This window comes from Microcebus murinus, chromosome 29 (assembly GCF_040939455.1).
Source record: "Microcebus murinus isolate Inina chromosome 29, M.murinus_Inina_mat1.0, whole genome shotgun sequence".
NCBI lineage: Eukaryota > Metazoa > Chordata > Mammalia > Primates > Cheirogaleidae > Microcebus > Microcebus murinus.
In genome coordinates, this window is record NC_134132.1 from 12,057,159 (window position 1) to 12,074,524 (window position 17,366).

At 37.1% G+C, this 17,366-nt stretch overlaps 1 protein-coding gene across 6 annotated transcripts in view; it reads left to right on the plus strand.

Annotated features, from left to right (window-relative positions):
* The window catches only part of MAPK10 (mitogen-activated protein kinase 10), a 311,726-nt gene that overhangs the window by 100,746 nt on the left and 193,614 nt on the right, over nt 1–17,366 (plus strand). For 3 of the 6 annotated variants that reach the window (XM_075998722.1, XM_012752063.3, XM_012752068.3), the window contains one exon: nt 4,706–4,819. Coding sequence is in view for 1 of the 6 variants with exons in the window: in XM_075998721.1 (XP_075854836.1) it covers nt 14,209–14,238 (30 nt within the window). In the remaining 5 variants the exon portion in view is untranslated. Of the gene's footprint in view, nt 1–438; nt 895–1,179; nt 1,338–4,705; nt 4,820–13,583; nt 14,239–17,366 lie in introns of those variants that run through there. The other 3 variants (XM_012752064.3, XM_012752066.3, XM_075998721.1) reach the window with 3 other exon arrangements.

Consider the following 17,366-nt stretch of genomic DNA (forward strand, 5'->3'; position numbering starts at 1 on the left):
GTCCCTTTAAGAAAGTGATCTCCTAGTCACAGCAGGCAGAATTTTTTTTTTTTTTTTTTTTTTTTTAATGGCAAGGTTCCCAGGTATTCTGTGCTGGGATACTGTGTCCCCTAGAAATGTCAGAGCTCTTTTGGAAAAAAAAAAATCAGAAATGAGCATGACAATATACTTATTAAAATCTATACATTTGTGTCTTGAGCAAAATAAATGTGATTTATTGGAAAAATCTTTAAATAAATCAGGTTAATGATATTTCAAAAAATTATAAATATATATATATATTTTTCCTTCCCCCTCCCCCCCTACATTTAAATCTAGATAGAGACTGAGTCTCTGCTTTTGCCCACTTAAACAGATAACTTCCCAGGGTACTGCAATTTAGCCACAGAAGAAGAATGGCTTATCCCATGGCAGTAGGCTCTGAGGCAATCACAAGGTTGTTTACATGGGCTGCCTTTGCTGCAAAGCCTAACAGTGTCTGTACAGCAGCCCTGCCTGATTCTGCTGTGCTGACGATAACTTTTATGAACGAACTGGAAAGAAGCAGGCTAAGTCATATGGGACAGGCCACAGTTCAGATTGAAGAAAAATGGTTGTAAGTGTACCAGGAATTGCCAGCCCAAGGTCCAATATCTCCTTCTATCCCTGATCTGCTAGTTGTCAGACCCTGGAAGATCTTACTGGTGTTCTCCCTGAGCAACATATTTAAAATGGTTGCAGTAATGATCATTTCTCTCAGAGAAGCTTCTGCAAATTTTCTACCTTAGGTGAGCATGTATATTGTCAATATAGATAACAATGCTCATGAATGAGCTCGCAAGCTTCTGACTCCACTTGGGAACCATTGGATTTTAGGGGCTGGACGGTTTGGATGTAGCAGTTTTGCTGCCTGTGGTATGTATTCCCATCTCTACCCTGCTCTTACTCTTAAAATTGACATAAAGTATTGGATTAGCTTGTTTTTATCACATGGAGCAAACTGGATTTTCTCTCCCCCACAATGGGACTAGAAAATCAGATGACAAAGGTGCTATGACCTTAAATATTAGAGTCTTCATGCTTCCTCATTTGCATATCATTCCCTCCTGCTATTGCAAAGTACCTTTAATTTAGAGGCTCCTGTTCTTAGAAAATCTTTGTAGTTTCAGTAAAAAGATTTCTGATAATGAGGCAGTAAGAAATTATATGTAGAGTGGAAAAATCAGCTGCCTCCAGCTTCCTGCTTGCTCGCCTCAAAACAGCATCTGCTGTTAGGAGGAGTGTGTTTGCCATGCTGGAAGGGGATGTTTATGAACAGATCCCAGAGGGACTGAGTGTGTTTTTGCTGTCATTGTCTGGTACGTCTGCAGCTATTAGTATTTAATGGTTTCATAGTATGGGGTCAATATTTTTCAAGGTTAGAATGAACTGAGGGTTTATTGTGGATGCTATAAAATATAAGTATATTAAATTTATAGGAAAATTCACAGAATTTACCTTGTTCTTATATCCTGTAAGAATATCATAAGCAAAAAGAATTTGCCCAACCTAAGTAATCTGAAAAAGCCTCCCATGTTTAAAGGAATATGTGCATATTTTTAAAGTTTTATTGTGGCTTCGTGTAAATGAATGTTTCTTTGGATGAAAGCTCAGTTATAAAGTCTTTTTATAGTGATGATAAAAGATAAGGAAAAATTAAGGGTTTTCTTGTTTGTTAAACATGGGGTTAGATGTTCTCCCTTCTTGCTTTAGTTCTGGCCTCAGGTCACATTTGTACCTAAAGGACTTTGAGTGGAATTGGTATATTCAGATCAAATGATTGCTTGGTTGCTTATTAGAATAATGGACTCAGAGCAAGAGAGAGACTTCTTTCAATTAGAATAAGAAGCAAACAAATAGATGTTTTAATTTTTTTCTTTATTGTTCTGTTTCCTCTTACAGTCTCTTGTAAGCTTTGGGTTGGACATTGCAGCAATCATGCAAAAAAAGGTACAAAAGTGTCCAGTAATGACAAGAATGGAGTACCATGCTCTATTTGCTACAAGCTTGCTTAGTGCCTACCTCCTACCACACACGCATCTATTATTGCACCTTCTCGTTTGGACCAAGCACTTGTGGGAAAAGTTGAGCCTATAGACTACTGGGGCAGATGTTTATTGGTAAAGAAGAACAGAATCCATTTGTTTCTTTAGTATATTGGATATATCTATTGCATTACATAAGTCTGAGATGAGACATATTACTGCTGATTCAGATAAAAGATCATGCTGCATATTGATTGTTTGAAAGAGAAAATGTAATTTAGAATTGGAGCCTGTATTTTCAGAAATTCACCTATCTGTACATGCTTTTATAGTGAAGTTGTAAGGTTCTGACTAATGATTTTCAGTTTGAGTACATTTTCTCCTCATGAACAAATCAAGGCAAAGGAGGGGAAAATGAAGACTCTGTATGTTTTGGGTACCATTTTTTTTCTGTATTTAATGGAGAAAAGCTTCATTTCGTATTGTGAATCTTGGTAAAAATTCTAAGAGGAGACATCAGGAGACATTGAAAGTCCCTAAATAGAAATAAACAATTTAGGTTTCAAAAGCAGACCTCAAACATAAACTTATTTTTGGTAAGGGATTTTCTCATTTAATTGACATTTTGGATCAATAGCAAGCCACTGTGGCCTTTCTCACTGTTTTTATCCCTGGTGACTATGAGATGTAAAGCCCATAGGCTTATGGAAATAATGCTCCTAGGAATGGAAATTAAAGCTTTCAATGGAAAAAGAAATCACCGAAGCCTCGTTAGAAGCATTTCTAACCACAGTGATCTAAAACCCTGTGTGGTGTGCAGGTTTAAGGTGAAGCTCCCCTCTGGGACAATCAGGCATTTTCAAAGTGGCCTGGAGCATAATAAACAGATTTTTTACTACATTTTTTTTGTGGTAGGAAGGAAAAAACAGCAGTGACTTAAAAGTTCTTGAAATCCATCTGGTGACTTGTCTTCAGAGAAGTAAAACTGATTCCTCCTTTGTAGATGTTAACCTGCCTTGGTGCTCTATGTGCTTCCTGAAAATGGGTTGCTTAAAGTAATTGTCCTCTTCTGTTTTTTGAGTCAGAATTTCACTGTGTTGCTCAGGCTAGAGTGCCATGCCATCAGCCTCGCTCACAGCAACCTCAAACTCCTGGGCTCAAGCCATCCTCCGGCATCAGCCTCCTGAGTAGCTGGGACTACAGGCATGCGCCACCATGCCTGGCTAATTTTATCTATATATATTTAGTTGGTCAATTAATTTCTTTCTCTTTTTAGTAGAGAGGGGATCTCGCTCTTGCTCAGGCTGGTTTCGAACTCCTGACCTTGAGTGATCCTCCCACCTCGGCCTCCTAGAGTACTAGGATTATAGGCCTGAGCCACCGCGCCCGGCCAATTATCCTCTTCTTATACCTTGAAAATAGGCTCTGAAAGCATTGATGGTGAAGTAAAGCTCTTAGGTTTGTTTACTTGCCAGTGTTTATTCAGTGTTTGTAGGAGGAAGCTATATCACAGCACTTATTGTACAATATGGAAATTGCCTATTCCTGTATTTCCTATATTCTCTGCTAAATTATCATCTCTGCCAGGGACTGACTTTATCTGCCTGGCACACAATAGGGACACTATAAATATTCATTGAGTGAGTGTCTCCCATGTACTGAATTCTCTGCTAAGTGCTATGGGTAGAAGAGCCCGGGAAATTGTGACAGAAAGTATCTGCCACATAGGGCTTATAGTCATTTGGGGAGATGAGGTTAGATAACAATAAAGATAGGGTGTGATCAAGGGCCCATATTAGTGGCTTGACAATAAGTGCAATAGAAATTCAGAGGAGAGAGAAAGTCACCGTCTGTGAAATAGTGTAGGTGACAATGGAGTCCACATTGGGATGTCAGTAGGTGACGAGAACAAGATGGTGGTCATAGGGGAGGTAGTCCTAGGAGTAGATGTAAGCACCTTGCCAGGGAAGAGACTCTTGTTTGGGGCAGAGAGGAGGTTTGGGGTATGGTGACCATACTTTCCAAACTAGAAATCAAAACTTATGGTTTGACAACAGGTAGGATGTTGGAAACTGGCACAAATTTTGGAGAATCTGGTCCAATATAATGTTGGGAAGTAACAGGCAATAAGGTTGAAAAAGTATGTTTATAACCAGAGCAGATTACAAAAGAAAGTAAATACAGGTCTCTTTCCAGCTTCAGATCAACTGCATTTTAGGTTTTTTTCATTTCATGTATTTCAGAGGTTCTCAAAATTCTCCTCATTCTTTTATTGGTAACTAAGTAACCCATTGTTCCAGTGAAATCTTACATGAAAAGCAGAATGTGCAAACACATGTAATGGTGGAGCTATCCCAGTTAAGGATGAGTGGGATGCCTTGTCTTAGAAAACCAACTCCATATCACAAAATCCTAAATAGCATATCAACCCTAATAATACTTTGGTTTTATGTTGTCAGTTAGGTTTATGTTCAGATTTAAAAATATCCAGCTGTTCTGGTACTGATAACATCAAAGTTCTTGTGCTTGCTATAAATTATGAAGTCTTAACTATCTTGAGATATTTTATTTTTTCTCCCTGCAACTCCCACATCTGGTAACCAATTATATTTAATATCAGTGTTTTTGGTCTTCTAAATACAGGTAAAATTCCCATTTAAATCTTAAAGTCAAATTCATCTGTCTTTTTGCTTTGATTTTAGGCTAGTGTGAGAAACACCAACGGCAGGACCATCTCAGATCTTCGCCATGACAACTCATGCAAGAAGGTGTTGAATTAGACTTTTTCCTATAGATGAGAAACCGTACAAGCAGTGGTAAGTTACAAATTTAAAAATATTCCATAGCAAGAATCCTATGATTGACATAACCAATTTAAATATTGCATATGGTTTAGTGTATGGATCTGAAGAAATATGGCTCCAAATGGTGTCAACCAAAGAAGTGAAAGTAAATAGAACAGAGTGTTTAATTGATGGTACAGTACTGCTAATATCACATATGGTGGTACAAAGTCTTGAGATGTGTGGGTGCAGCATAAGACGCCATGATACTACCACCATGATACCTGCAATTAACAATTTCATGTGACAGAGTAACAGTTGGATACCATTATTTTAAGTGACTTTTCTAATTTGCAACATAATATCGTATTTTACTGATCCGTTTCATTTAGTGTAAAAATTGGTTTTAAGCTAAATTATGATGCTCAATTCCTTTCAGGAACACACATGCATGTGCACACACACACATACCCGACACCACATTTAGATCTTCAGAAACAAAGGAAGAGAAATCACAGTGTCATAAAACTCAATTTATGGACATTTTAGCCTACAAATCCCTTTGCTTCTTGAAACAATATTAAAAATAGATCTAGTTGGTCTGCCAACTTGAAATAATTTAAAAAACTTGTTATTTTATAAAATATTAGCACACACAGGCAAAATACCTTTTTAAATCAAATACTTGATGCTTCATGGTCACCAAAGTCAATAATCAATAGATTCCAGCAGAGATGAATGAGTTATAATCTGTCAAATAACATCTTTGAGAAATAGAGTATGACAGTGGTGCTTATAAGACTCCAAAAGAAGCTGTTTTGAGTGAGCGATCAATATCTCTCTTTCATTTGCCTAGTGGCTTAGATAATTCTAGATGGGTAGACTGTCTTGCGAATTAGCCTAGCCTATAACTGTAGAATACTGATGAAATTAATCCTAGAGTTATTTCACACCATGATTTTAAAAAAATATTCTGCCTACAATTATATTGAAAAAGCAGATCTAATATTTATCACTGTGCTGTGCTTAATCAACATGTGTTCAATGAGTTTATTTTAAAGAAGGAATCATCCATAATTGCCAATAACCAAATATTTTGACCTAAAATCAGGGCAATTTTATGTGATTGAACTTAATATGTTGAGTTGTATGTTACTTCAAGTGACGAAACACATATATTATGTTGCCCCCATCCTAAACATTAATTCATTAGGCATTTGTTGAGAATCTGTGATGTAGGTGTCATGCTCAGCTTTTGGGATAGATGAAAGACAGCCCCTGCTTTACAGGAGCTTTCAGTCTCAAGAGTGTGATGCTTATAATAAAATGTGCTGTTCATAGGGTAGATGTATTCTGAAGAGTGCAGGTCTTATGAAGTGCTATTACCTGGGCAGACATAGAGTGCCGAAGGGAGGGCAGCAGAGGAGAATTAACACAGATGTGGTAGGGATTAGTCAAGAGAGGCTTCCCAGAGGAAGTGATATTTTAGTGAACTATTAAGCAAGATAAGAGGGTAGCCAGAGGAAGGGAGCAATCAGTGCACAACGGGAATATTTTTCAATAGACCAGAAGTCTGAGAGAGCATGATTGTTTGAGGGTAGTAGGTGTCATTTACTGTGCTGGAGTGTAAGTGGTAGTGCAGAGATGAAGATGAAGAGGGATACAAGAGACAAATCATAAAGAATCTCTTAGACAAAGCTAAAGAGTTTAGATTTTATTCCAAAGTGAAGAGCTTTTGAAAGATTTTAAGTAAAGAATACCATGATCAGTTTATTTTTTAATCGTGAAATATGTCATACACATGGAAGAGTGCATACAACAAATACAGGTCAAAGGATAATTATAAATCATCACATAACTATCATTCATATTAAGGAATAGACTCCCAGCAAGCTTGCGTGTCCCTTTCAGGTTATGTACTTTTCTTTAACCACCAGAGGTAACCACTAACTGCTATCCTACCTTTTGTCATGCACACTCCCTTGCTTTTCTTTGCAGGTTTTCCACATGTATGCATCTCCGCACTATAAACTTTAGTTTTGCCTTTGCTTCAACTCCACATATTTGTAATCATAGCATGTATATTCTCAATCACCTGATTATTTTGCTAAATGATGTGGGATTCTTCCATGTTCATACACATAGTTTATTCAGGTAAATTGTTGTATAGTATTCTACTCTATGAAAATGCCAAAATTTCTACTGTTGATAGACGTTTGAATTGTTAGATATTATATAGACATATTTATATAATATCTTTTTATATGTATATGTATATTATTGCTTATAGAGTCTATTACACATGTGCAAGAACTTCTATAGGAAAAATATCAAGGGAAGGAATTGCTGAGTTTTGTAGTATGTGTAGCTTTAATTTACTATTAATTCCAAAACATTTTTCCTAATCAGTTGCATTAATTTACACTCTTAGCAGCAGTGTATGAGAAACTCCACATCACCACAACTTGATTTATACGTTCTTAAATTTTGCTAATCAGGTGGAGACATAATTGTACTCATAGAAGCACTAATTTGCATTTCACTGATTACTAATGAAGAAGAACATCTTTTCATTTTTTATTGGCCATTTGATTCTCCTCTTTTGTGAAGTGCATGCCCGAATCTTTTTGAGATTTGTCCTTTAAAATGATAACTAGCATTTATTGAGTTCTTACTGTGTAATAGGCAGTATGCTAAGCACTCTACAAACATTTAATCTTCATATCACCTCTATGATTTACAGATAAACCCAGGTTTAGAGAGGTGAAATAACTTGCTGACAATCACACAATTAAGAAACAGTAGCCGGGCGCGGTGGCTCACGCCTGTAATCCTAGCACTTTGGGAGGCCGAGGCGGGCGGATTGCTCAAGGTCAGGAGTTCGAAACCAGCCTGAGCGAGACCCCGTCTCTACCAAAAATAGAAATAAATTAATTGACCAACTAAAAATATATATACAAAAAATTAGCCGGGCATGGTGGCGCATGCCTGTAGTCCCAGCTACTCGGGAGGCTGAGGCAGTAGGATCGCTGAGCCCCGGAGATTGAGGTTGCTGTGAGCCAGGCTGACGCCACGGCACTCACTCTAGCCTGGGCAACAAAGTGAGACTCTGTCTCAAAAAAAAAAGAAACAGTAGACTAAACGTTTAAGTTAAAGTCTTTCTGACTGTAGAGTTATTCAGTTTCTCAGAGAGTGTTTGGAAGAAGGTTTGATTAGAGCCAGAGAAAACACTTAAGGTGCTATTTCAGGAATCCAGTTAAAAAACAAAGGCATAGGCCGGGCCTGGTGGCTCAAGCCTGTAATCCTAGCACTCTGGGAGGCCGAGGCGGGTGGATTGCTCGAGGTCAGGAGTTCAAAACCAGCCTGAGCAAGAGCAAGACCCTGTCTCTACTATAAATAGAAAGAAATTAATTGGCCAACTAATATATATATATATATAATTAGCCAGGCATGGTGGTGCATGCCTGTAGTCCCAGCTACTCGGGAGGCTGAGGCAGAAGGATTGCTTGAGCCCAGGAGTTTGAGGTTGCTGTGAGCTAGGCTGACGCCATGGCACTCACTCTAGCCTGGGCAACAAGCGAGACTCTGTCTCAACAACAACAACAAAAAAAAAACAAAGGCATAAACCAAAGAATTGCCAGCAGGGAACATGGAACAGGCAACTGGACTTGGTAATGAAATGGTAGGTAAAGAAGAAGGAGGATTTAAAAAGTCTTGAGTTTTAATACCTATTGGCTAGATATTAGTCATATAATGTATATTTATAGTCCAGGCACTGTGGTAGCTTCTAAGAATACATTTTATGTATGATTCATAAAGTGATTTTATGATTCAATAAGAGATGAATTTAGTTCATAGGTTTATAAATTTTAGGGTTTAAAGAAATTGCAGTGTTCATTTGGGTCAATTCTTCACTTTTTTTTTTTTTTTTTTAAGAAGTGGAACAAGCTGCTAAAAGAGGGTAAGTCAAGATCACATGTTACTAAGTGTCAGGATAAGAATAGACACCCAGCCTGCAAAAGGTGCAAAGAAATCACAACTGCCTGATTTTTAAATTAATAAGTATAAGTACAGTCAACTCATTTTATTTCCTAAGCATTTCTCATCAGTTCCCTTTGATCTAAACCTATTGTCAGTGCCATAATTTAGACCCCCATCATCAATTTTAGCAGGTCTATTTAAGTAGCCTGGTGGGTTATTGTCTTGTCTATAATTCTACCAGATTTCTTATTTGATTTACAGCTGTTACCATATTAACTACCATACTTAAAGAATCTTTGATATACTCTGTCATCCATGTAATAATTTCCCTTCTCCTTAAAATATGCTATACATGTAATGAAGAATCACAATAGTGACTAACATTTATTGAGTGACTACTTCATGACAAGCACTCTTGATAGTGCTTTGTATACACCAGTTCATTTAATCTTCATGGCAATTCTGTTGAACATTTTGATTTTACAAATGATGAAAATGAGGTACAGAAGATTTAGTATCTTGCCCAGGTCATGCAGGTAGTGGTGGTAGAGCCCAGGAAGTCTGACTTTGGAGCACATTTCTTTTTTTTTTTTAATCACTATGCTGTATACTTCTCAGTATTAAAGGTGAAAGTTGGACCTGAATGGAGCCTTAAAATATTGATACAGTTTGAATCCTAGGTAAATGTAAGAACAAGAATTCCACGAAACAGTAACAACATAATCAAAGGGAAAAGAGATAAATATTGGCGTAACAGATTTGTGGAACTATTTTAAATACCTTATAAATAAGATGAATAGAAAATATTCAGAAATTTGTCATTCTAGGGTGCTGTTCTGTCTTGCTTCTCAATGGCTGCAACACAGTTACTAAGATGGGAAACTAAATTCTTAGGAATATTTAACTCTGGTAAAGCTAACATAAGTAGCCTAGACTATGGTCTTAATTTTGTGTGCCTTCCAAATTCACATGTTGAAGTCCTAATGCCCAAGGAGATGGTAGTAGGAGATGGGGCTTTTGAGAGCTGATTAAGTCATGAGGGTGAAGGTGATTTGGATTAGTGCACTTATAAAAGAAGGTCCAGAGAGCTAGCTAGTCTCTTTTGCTGTGTGATGGCACAGCAAGAAGATGCTGTGTACAAGCCAGAAATTAGGCCCTCACCCGACACCAAATCTGCTTTGAGTTTAGACTTCCCAGCTTCCAGAAGTTATTTATAAGTTACTCAGTTTATGGCATTTTGTAGCCCAAATGGACTAAGACACTCTAGCATGGTATAAAATTTTAAAGACTTCTTGCCCACTGATTGGTAGTACCTCCAGCTGTATCTCTTAGGAAGATGGATTTGGGGCTGTCATTGAGAGTTCACAGGTAATTTGATGCCAGATCAGAAAAATATATTTAATGCTTTCTTTTTAAATTTAGGATTTTCCTGGAGCCTATTTGAAGACTGAGTAACTAACCATCTGCAAAAATTTTAGCATCTTTCATGTTCTTTCTGCATTTTGATAACCAGTATCAGAGGAACTACTAATCAAATTAAAATATGAAATTTTATGGAAAATTTGGTTAACATAGGAAACTTACTTAGGTTAGGACTTGTTGGGAAATTATAGTTTTACAGCATTCATTACATGAGATAATTTGTTATTTGTAATGTAGATACCAGAAATTATGTATGCCAAATGTTTCAAAGCTTTCTATTTGTACTTTTCAGGGCCTAGATGGTTTCTTGGGGCTTTAAATCCTAAGACCCACTTTTAAGATCCTTTAAGTTTGAATGTGGACAACCTTGACAGTATTGCTTTTAGAAAGTCATTTATAAATCTTAAGAATGAACATAATTCTGCTTTGGAGTTTAATTTATTAAGATATATACATTGGCCAGGCATGGTGGCTCGTGCCTGTAATCCTAGCACTCTGGGAGGCCGAGGCAGGTGGAATGCTCAAGGTCATGAGTTCGAAACCAGCCTGAGCAAGAGCGAGAGCCCGTCTCTACTAAAAATAGAAATAAATTAATTGACCAACTAAAAATATGTATACAAAAAATTAGCTGGGCAGGGTAGTGCAACACTGTAGTCCCAGCTACTCGGGAGGCTGAGGCAGCAGGATCGCTTGAGCCCAGGAGTTTGAGGTTGCTGTGAGCTAAGCTGACGCCATGGCACTCACTCTAGCCTGGGCAACAAAGTGAGACTCTGTCTCAAAAAAATAAAAAAGATATATACATATATAAGATATTATACTCATCCCCCCAAAAAACATTGAATATAATTGGTTAAGGAAAAACTATGTGAAATAGTGGGTAGGCAACAATTTAAGCGATATTGTGCCTTTTGTGAGTTTCAGGCAAATACAGTTGGTTCTTTGCATCTGTGGGTTCTGCATCTATGGATTCAACTAGCCACAGATCAAAAATGTAGTTAGGCTTATGATTGTTGCATTTGTGCTGAAAATGTATAGACTTTTTTCTTGTTATTATTCTCTAAACAATATAATACAATAACCATTTACATTATATTAGGTTTTATAAATAATCTAAAGATGATTTAAAATGTATAGGAGGATGTGCGTAGGTTATATACAAACACTACTATTTTATATGAGGAACATGGAAAACTTTGATATCCCGGGGAGGGGGGGGGAGGAGTTTTGGAACCAGTCCCCCACAGATACCTCCTGATGACTGTCATACCTTGTCATGTGTTTGTTGACCAACCTGTTGTCAACCAGGGTTCAGGTTAACAATGTGGAGCATCACAGGCAACAAGATCGCATTCACTGAATCTATTCTAGTCTTGTTCCTGTGTATAGATGTTTTACACTGTGTTATAATTTAAGGAGCCAAAACACACTGTGATTCTCAAATATCTCTGCTTCTAACCTTGATATGGCATGTAAAATTTTCACTTACTCTTTTGGTTGCAGACTTCAACTGTTCCTACCTAGATAGAAATGTTATGAGGCAACTTGATTGGCTTGCTAACCTGATAAAACAACTTGAGATAAGATGTGAATTGGTGATAGATTCTGGATCATAGATAATAACCATACTTGGATAAATTTCTGTGATGCATTAAAATAGCAGGACACTGAAGGAATATATAGGAAAAGTTGTTATATGGGGAGGGAACCAAGAATGATCTAGAACAGAGTGCTTTGCTGGGATTTAGCAGATTATTTAAAAATTTTAATCATACAGTGTCTGGAAAAGGAAGAGACCTTGATGCTCTGTCATGAACTAATATTCCCTTGGGAAGTTTTAACCTAGCTGAGCTTCTATTATGTATGAGAGAGTTGTAACAGATGATGTCTAAATTTCTTTTTAATTGTAAAAACTATGTGTGTTAAATTACACAGATTGAATTAAAGCATGAGATGAAACCTATGAGGTCAGGTTCAAGTGGGATACCTTGGGAGGGTAGCCTTGGCTAGAGAAGGGACTCCTGAGGATGAAAAAGCACTTAACCCACAGATACAAAGAAGGAGAGGGCTCAGAAAGATCTTAAAAATGGACTTGCCATGTATAATTTTACCTTAACTCTCCTCCTTCTGTTGTTTTCAGCTTAATTCTGTTAAATTCTCATTATTCTAAATCAAGAAGTAAGATATTTTAGGTATTGGAAGACACTTCTAATTACTGAGAACTTAGGATCCATAAGGAAGATGGTTTATACACAGCCAATCAAACTGACTGTATCCATTTCCCAAGTTTGCATCTTTTTTTTTTTTTTTTTTTTTTTTGAGACAGAGTCTCACTTTGTTGCCCAGGCTAGAGTGAGTGCGTCAGCCTAGCTCACAGCAACCTCAAACTCCTGGTCTCAAGCAATCCTCTCCTGCCTCAGCCTCCTGAGTAGCTGGGACTACAGGCATGCGCCACCATGCCCGGCTAATTTTTTCTATATATATTAGTAGGCCAATTAATTTCTTTCTATTTATAGTAGAGACGGGCTCTCACCCTTGCTCAGGCTGGTTTCAAACTCCTGACCTTGAGTGATCCTCTCGCCTCGGCCTCTCAGAGTGCGTGAGCCACTGCACCCAGCCCTGCATCTTTCTTTATCTTGAAATTATCCTGTGCTACTGAAGGACTAGTGTGTACAAATATTTGCTCATTGATTTACTTATGAGAGGAATCTTTTAAAATTTGCCCTTAGAAATGATAATTTCTAAGCTGTAGTGAGATTTACCAATGTACCAGGTGAAACTATTGGCCTCTTGATCACTTTTATATAATATCATTATGATACATTTACATGAATGTTAACAGATATGTTCAATGGGCAGATTACTGTGGTAGAATCTTGAAAGAATGAATAAAGACATGGTTCCTCGCTCCCTTCCCCCACACTCCCTTCCTCCCTTCCTGCCTGAACTCCTTCCTTTCTTCTTTCCTCTGTCCGTCAAATATTTATGGCTGCACATTCTGTGTTGAATGCTACAGAAACAAAGATAAATTAGCCTTAGTCTCTGCCTTTAAGCACCTCACTATCAACTAGGGGCCTTTGGGATGGGGATGGAAGTGGGAAAACTTGTAAATAAATGAATCTTACACATAGGGTAATTTCTTTAATAGAGATTGAGTTCAGGGAATAATGCAATTTTAAATGACTCAACCTCTATGCAGGTGTTCCTAAATGGAGTTCTGCAGAGAGATGCGAGCCCACTATTCTAAGGCAATAATTCTCAAAATTTCTGGTCTCATAAACCCTCTACATTCTTGAAAATTATTGAGAAACCTAAAGTGTTTTTGTTATAGCCATTGGTATTTAACGTATTAGAAATTTAAAATATTTATGTAATTTATTAAGAAATTAACAATTGTAAACCCATTACATCTTAACATAAATAATTTTATCTTTCTGTGAAAACTATTTTTTGTGAAATAAAAAAAATTAGTGACAAAGTGGCATTGTTTTAGATTTTGCAAATCTGTTTAATAATTGGTTTAACAGAAGACAGCTGAATTCCCCTATCTACTCATTCCTTCAACCTTTTGTTATATCACACATCATGTCACCTCTCAAAGACTCTATACTTGTGAGAGAATGAAAGTGAGAGTGACAATGGTGAACATGTCTTTATATTATTTGAATTTAGTTTAGACTAATTTGGAGGCCCACTGAAAGGGTATTGGCAGCCCTCAGGAGTCTGTGTACTATAATTTGAAAACCATTTCCGAAGAGTATCTGTTGCATACGTTGAATTAATATCTCCTGTATGCATTTGGAATGGTACTATTATGTATCACCTTTGGGAAAATTGAAAAAATAGGACGATTTGCCATTTAGATGAGGTACTGTAGATGAAAAAGTGTGCCCGGACTATAATCTCTACAAAGGTGGGGATCTGTTTTTCATTTTCACTCATCGCCTGTCACAGGACCTGACACTGGACCTGACTCTGTGAATCTCAATGACAGAACATTCTACTAAGACAGATGTACTTTCATGAGTCACTATAGTCCTAAGCAGAGTGTGGTAAGTGCTATAAATAAAGGTTAAACATGTGCTTCAGGAGCTGGAGGGAGCAGTCCTTTTCAGCTGAGGTGTCAGGTGGGATTCATGAAGAAGACAGCATTGGAGAGGAACTGGGAACATATTTTTGTTAGTCAGTGGTGGGGTTGGAAAGGTAATTTCTGAAAAAGATGGAACATAACATAGAGCAGGGTGGGTTTGGAGTTTGGAAGTTTAAGCTTGTGTGACTTATGCATAAAGGAGATGGCAGTCAGAGACATGGCTGGGAAAAGGGACTGGGGCCAGGCTGAGGGAGGTCTTGAGTGATCTATGCAGGAATCGGGGTTTGTTTCTATAGACAGTGAGCATCCATTGCTGTTTTCTGAGCAGGCTTCAGAAAATGATTCAGGCAGTAATGTTGAAGGTGGTTTGAAGAGAAGAGGTAATGTCAGCAGGGTGAGCAGGTAAAAGGAGGGAGTGAGTGAGAACTGTTTGAAGGAGAGAAAGTAAAAATCTGTGTGGGGGTATCTAGTAGATCAAGAAGGACTCCATGTTTCAGATAATTTGTAGTGAGAAGCTATAATTGAGATAGGGTTTTACTCAAGGGAAGGAAAACACTGGGTTCTTTATAATTTCATTCTAGGGCCAGCCACAGTTTTGCTAAACAATAACACATAGGTCCTTGGGCTTTGGTTTCTCCATATGTAAAGTGTAGAAATGCATTGCTTGCCTATTTGTGTCACAGGAGTCTGTGTAAGGATTAATGAGCTCTTTGATAGAAAGGCACTTTATTAATCTAAGCCATCAATAATAAAAATGAGAATGTTTGCCAGGTGCTTTTGCTCCTATGTTGAAGGCTGCTGTGTAAATATGAAATACTGCCTGAAATCCATTGTCATTGTTAATAATAGTAAAGTCATTACCACAAAATGCCAACATAGCAAACTTGTTTTCAGTCAATTCCAAAGAGGGAAGAGGAAGCCAGTCATGGAAATCCATTTCATTTTGTTTATTATGAATCTTCCTTTTTGTAAGCTATTTTCCTGGTTAGCAGAGAAGTCATTTTAAGAGTATTTAAATTTTACTCATATTACCATCACTGTATTCTGGTCAGTTATTCCATCACAATCAAGAGACATTATCTTGACTTTTCCCCATGCAAATGGAAATGGGATAACATTTACTGCCTCTAGTAGCTGCATCTGTGTTCTTGCTAGTTTTGGCTACTTTCATTAATTTAACTCATAGCCATGTAGTACTGTGGTCAAGTATGTAAACTTCAGCGTTAGACTGCCTGGGTTCACATCCAAGTACTATTACTTTACCTGAGATCCTGGCTACATCACATAGCCTCTTAAACTTCAATTTCCTCTTCTGCAAAATGGTACTAATGATGGTGCTGATTTCGTAAGGTTATTGTGAAGGTAATAATGTAAAGCAGACAGCATTAGCTCAGTAAATGCCAGGGTTGTTTTTTTTTTTGTCAGTTTTTATTACCATTATTATTAGCATGTCTTCTCATTTCCAAATGGAAAAAGGTCCTTTTCCATTCTTTGTTAATTGATTATTTGTCTGCCCACAGTTAATTTGTGATCACACAATTGATCATCAACCTTTTCTTTACCTAGAATAATGTTCTGAAGAACCCACTAAAATCTTGAATTTTATTCATTGTCCTTTTGCATATTCGTGTTGAGCTTTCTATTGTCCTTGCAAGTCAAGTATTAATTCTGCTGTAAATATGAGGGATACAATAACTTTGTCTTAACCCTTTGCACTCGGATGTTGAGTGTGACTTGACACGGTAAGCAAAAATTATAGAGATTAAAATTACTCTTTGAATGTATCAATAATTTGAAATATAAAAAAATCCAAATAAATAAGTTTGTATGAAAAGAAACTCCAGTTTTTCATTCTACTGCCGTGCTTTGTAAAATTTGGGGTATCTAAAAAATTAAATCCTGAGTAGAATAAAGGAATCGAGAAAAGAGCCAGCGAGTGCAAAGGGTTAACTATTGACAAGTATTATTTACCATGACACATTAGGCTCCTCACACACAATTGTCCTATAAAGAAAATTGGCTTGCCATCTTTTTTGGCTTACATGCTTAATCTTTTTTCAAGATCTGTAACAGTATGTTTTGGTTCTTGCTATTGATCACATCTCTCTAAACATCTAGAAGTACCTTCCCATATTATCCCAGGTCCATCATATCTGTTTGGAACGCATATCAAGCCCTTCACATATAGTGCTGAGGCTCATGGGGTGGTTGGAGTGACAACAAAGCCATGTTCTGCTCACCAAACCAAAGCTCATTTTTCTAACTTGCACAAAAACTTCAAGAGTCTATGGGGCTACTGTGTGGTCCTCGTCAGTGCCCTATCAATAATTATCCATTAGTATTGGTAAGTGATACCTGTAAATTCCTGTGGGTTTCGGCCAAATGTATCATTGGCAGATTCTCCTATTTGCATAGTTGCGTGGAATGAATATTCAGCCACCATCTCTCCCCATATTGTTTCTAACTTGAGTCAGGGACCAAATAAAGACAATGGTATTGTTTTCTATGAAAAGTTGATCCATATTTGTTAATAATGAATTATATTCTATTCAAATTGTATGAGACAGATGGAAAATGACTATTGCAAATAGCTGCTAGTAGAGGTGGGAAAAATGATTGAGTAGTAAGGCAAATCAGAATATATTAGCATTTAATCAGTTCCTTCTTTTATGATTCCAGTATTGAGTCTTTCTCTTAATCACACTGGCTTAGAAACTGTTTAGACGAACATACCAGGAGGGAGTTTCCTTTTTGAAAATTGTTATCCTCTATTTGGCATTAGGTTACAGAGAATAAAATTTAGCACCTCTACTTTATTTGCTTTTTAGTATGGGGTATGCTTACCTTCCACCACATGCTAGATGTATGATCTTGGCCAAATTACCAAATGCCTGGTCCTTTGGTTTTCTCATTTGTAAAGTGGGAACAATAAAAAATACTTGTCTCATAAGGTGGCTATGAAAATTAACTGAGGGAAGAGATGTAAAGTTATTAGAACAAAGTCTGGCACAGAGCGCAACTTTAATATCTGTTAGCAAGTATCTTTATCAAATTGAAATATTATAGTGGCTAAGAGCTTGATTGTGGATT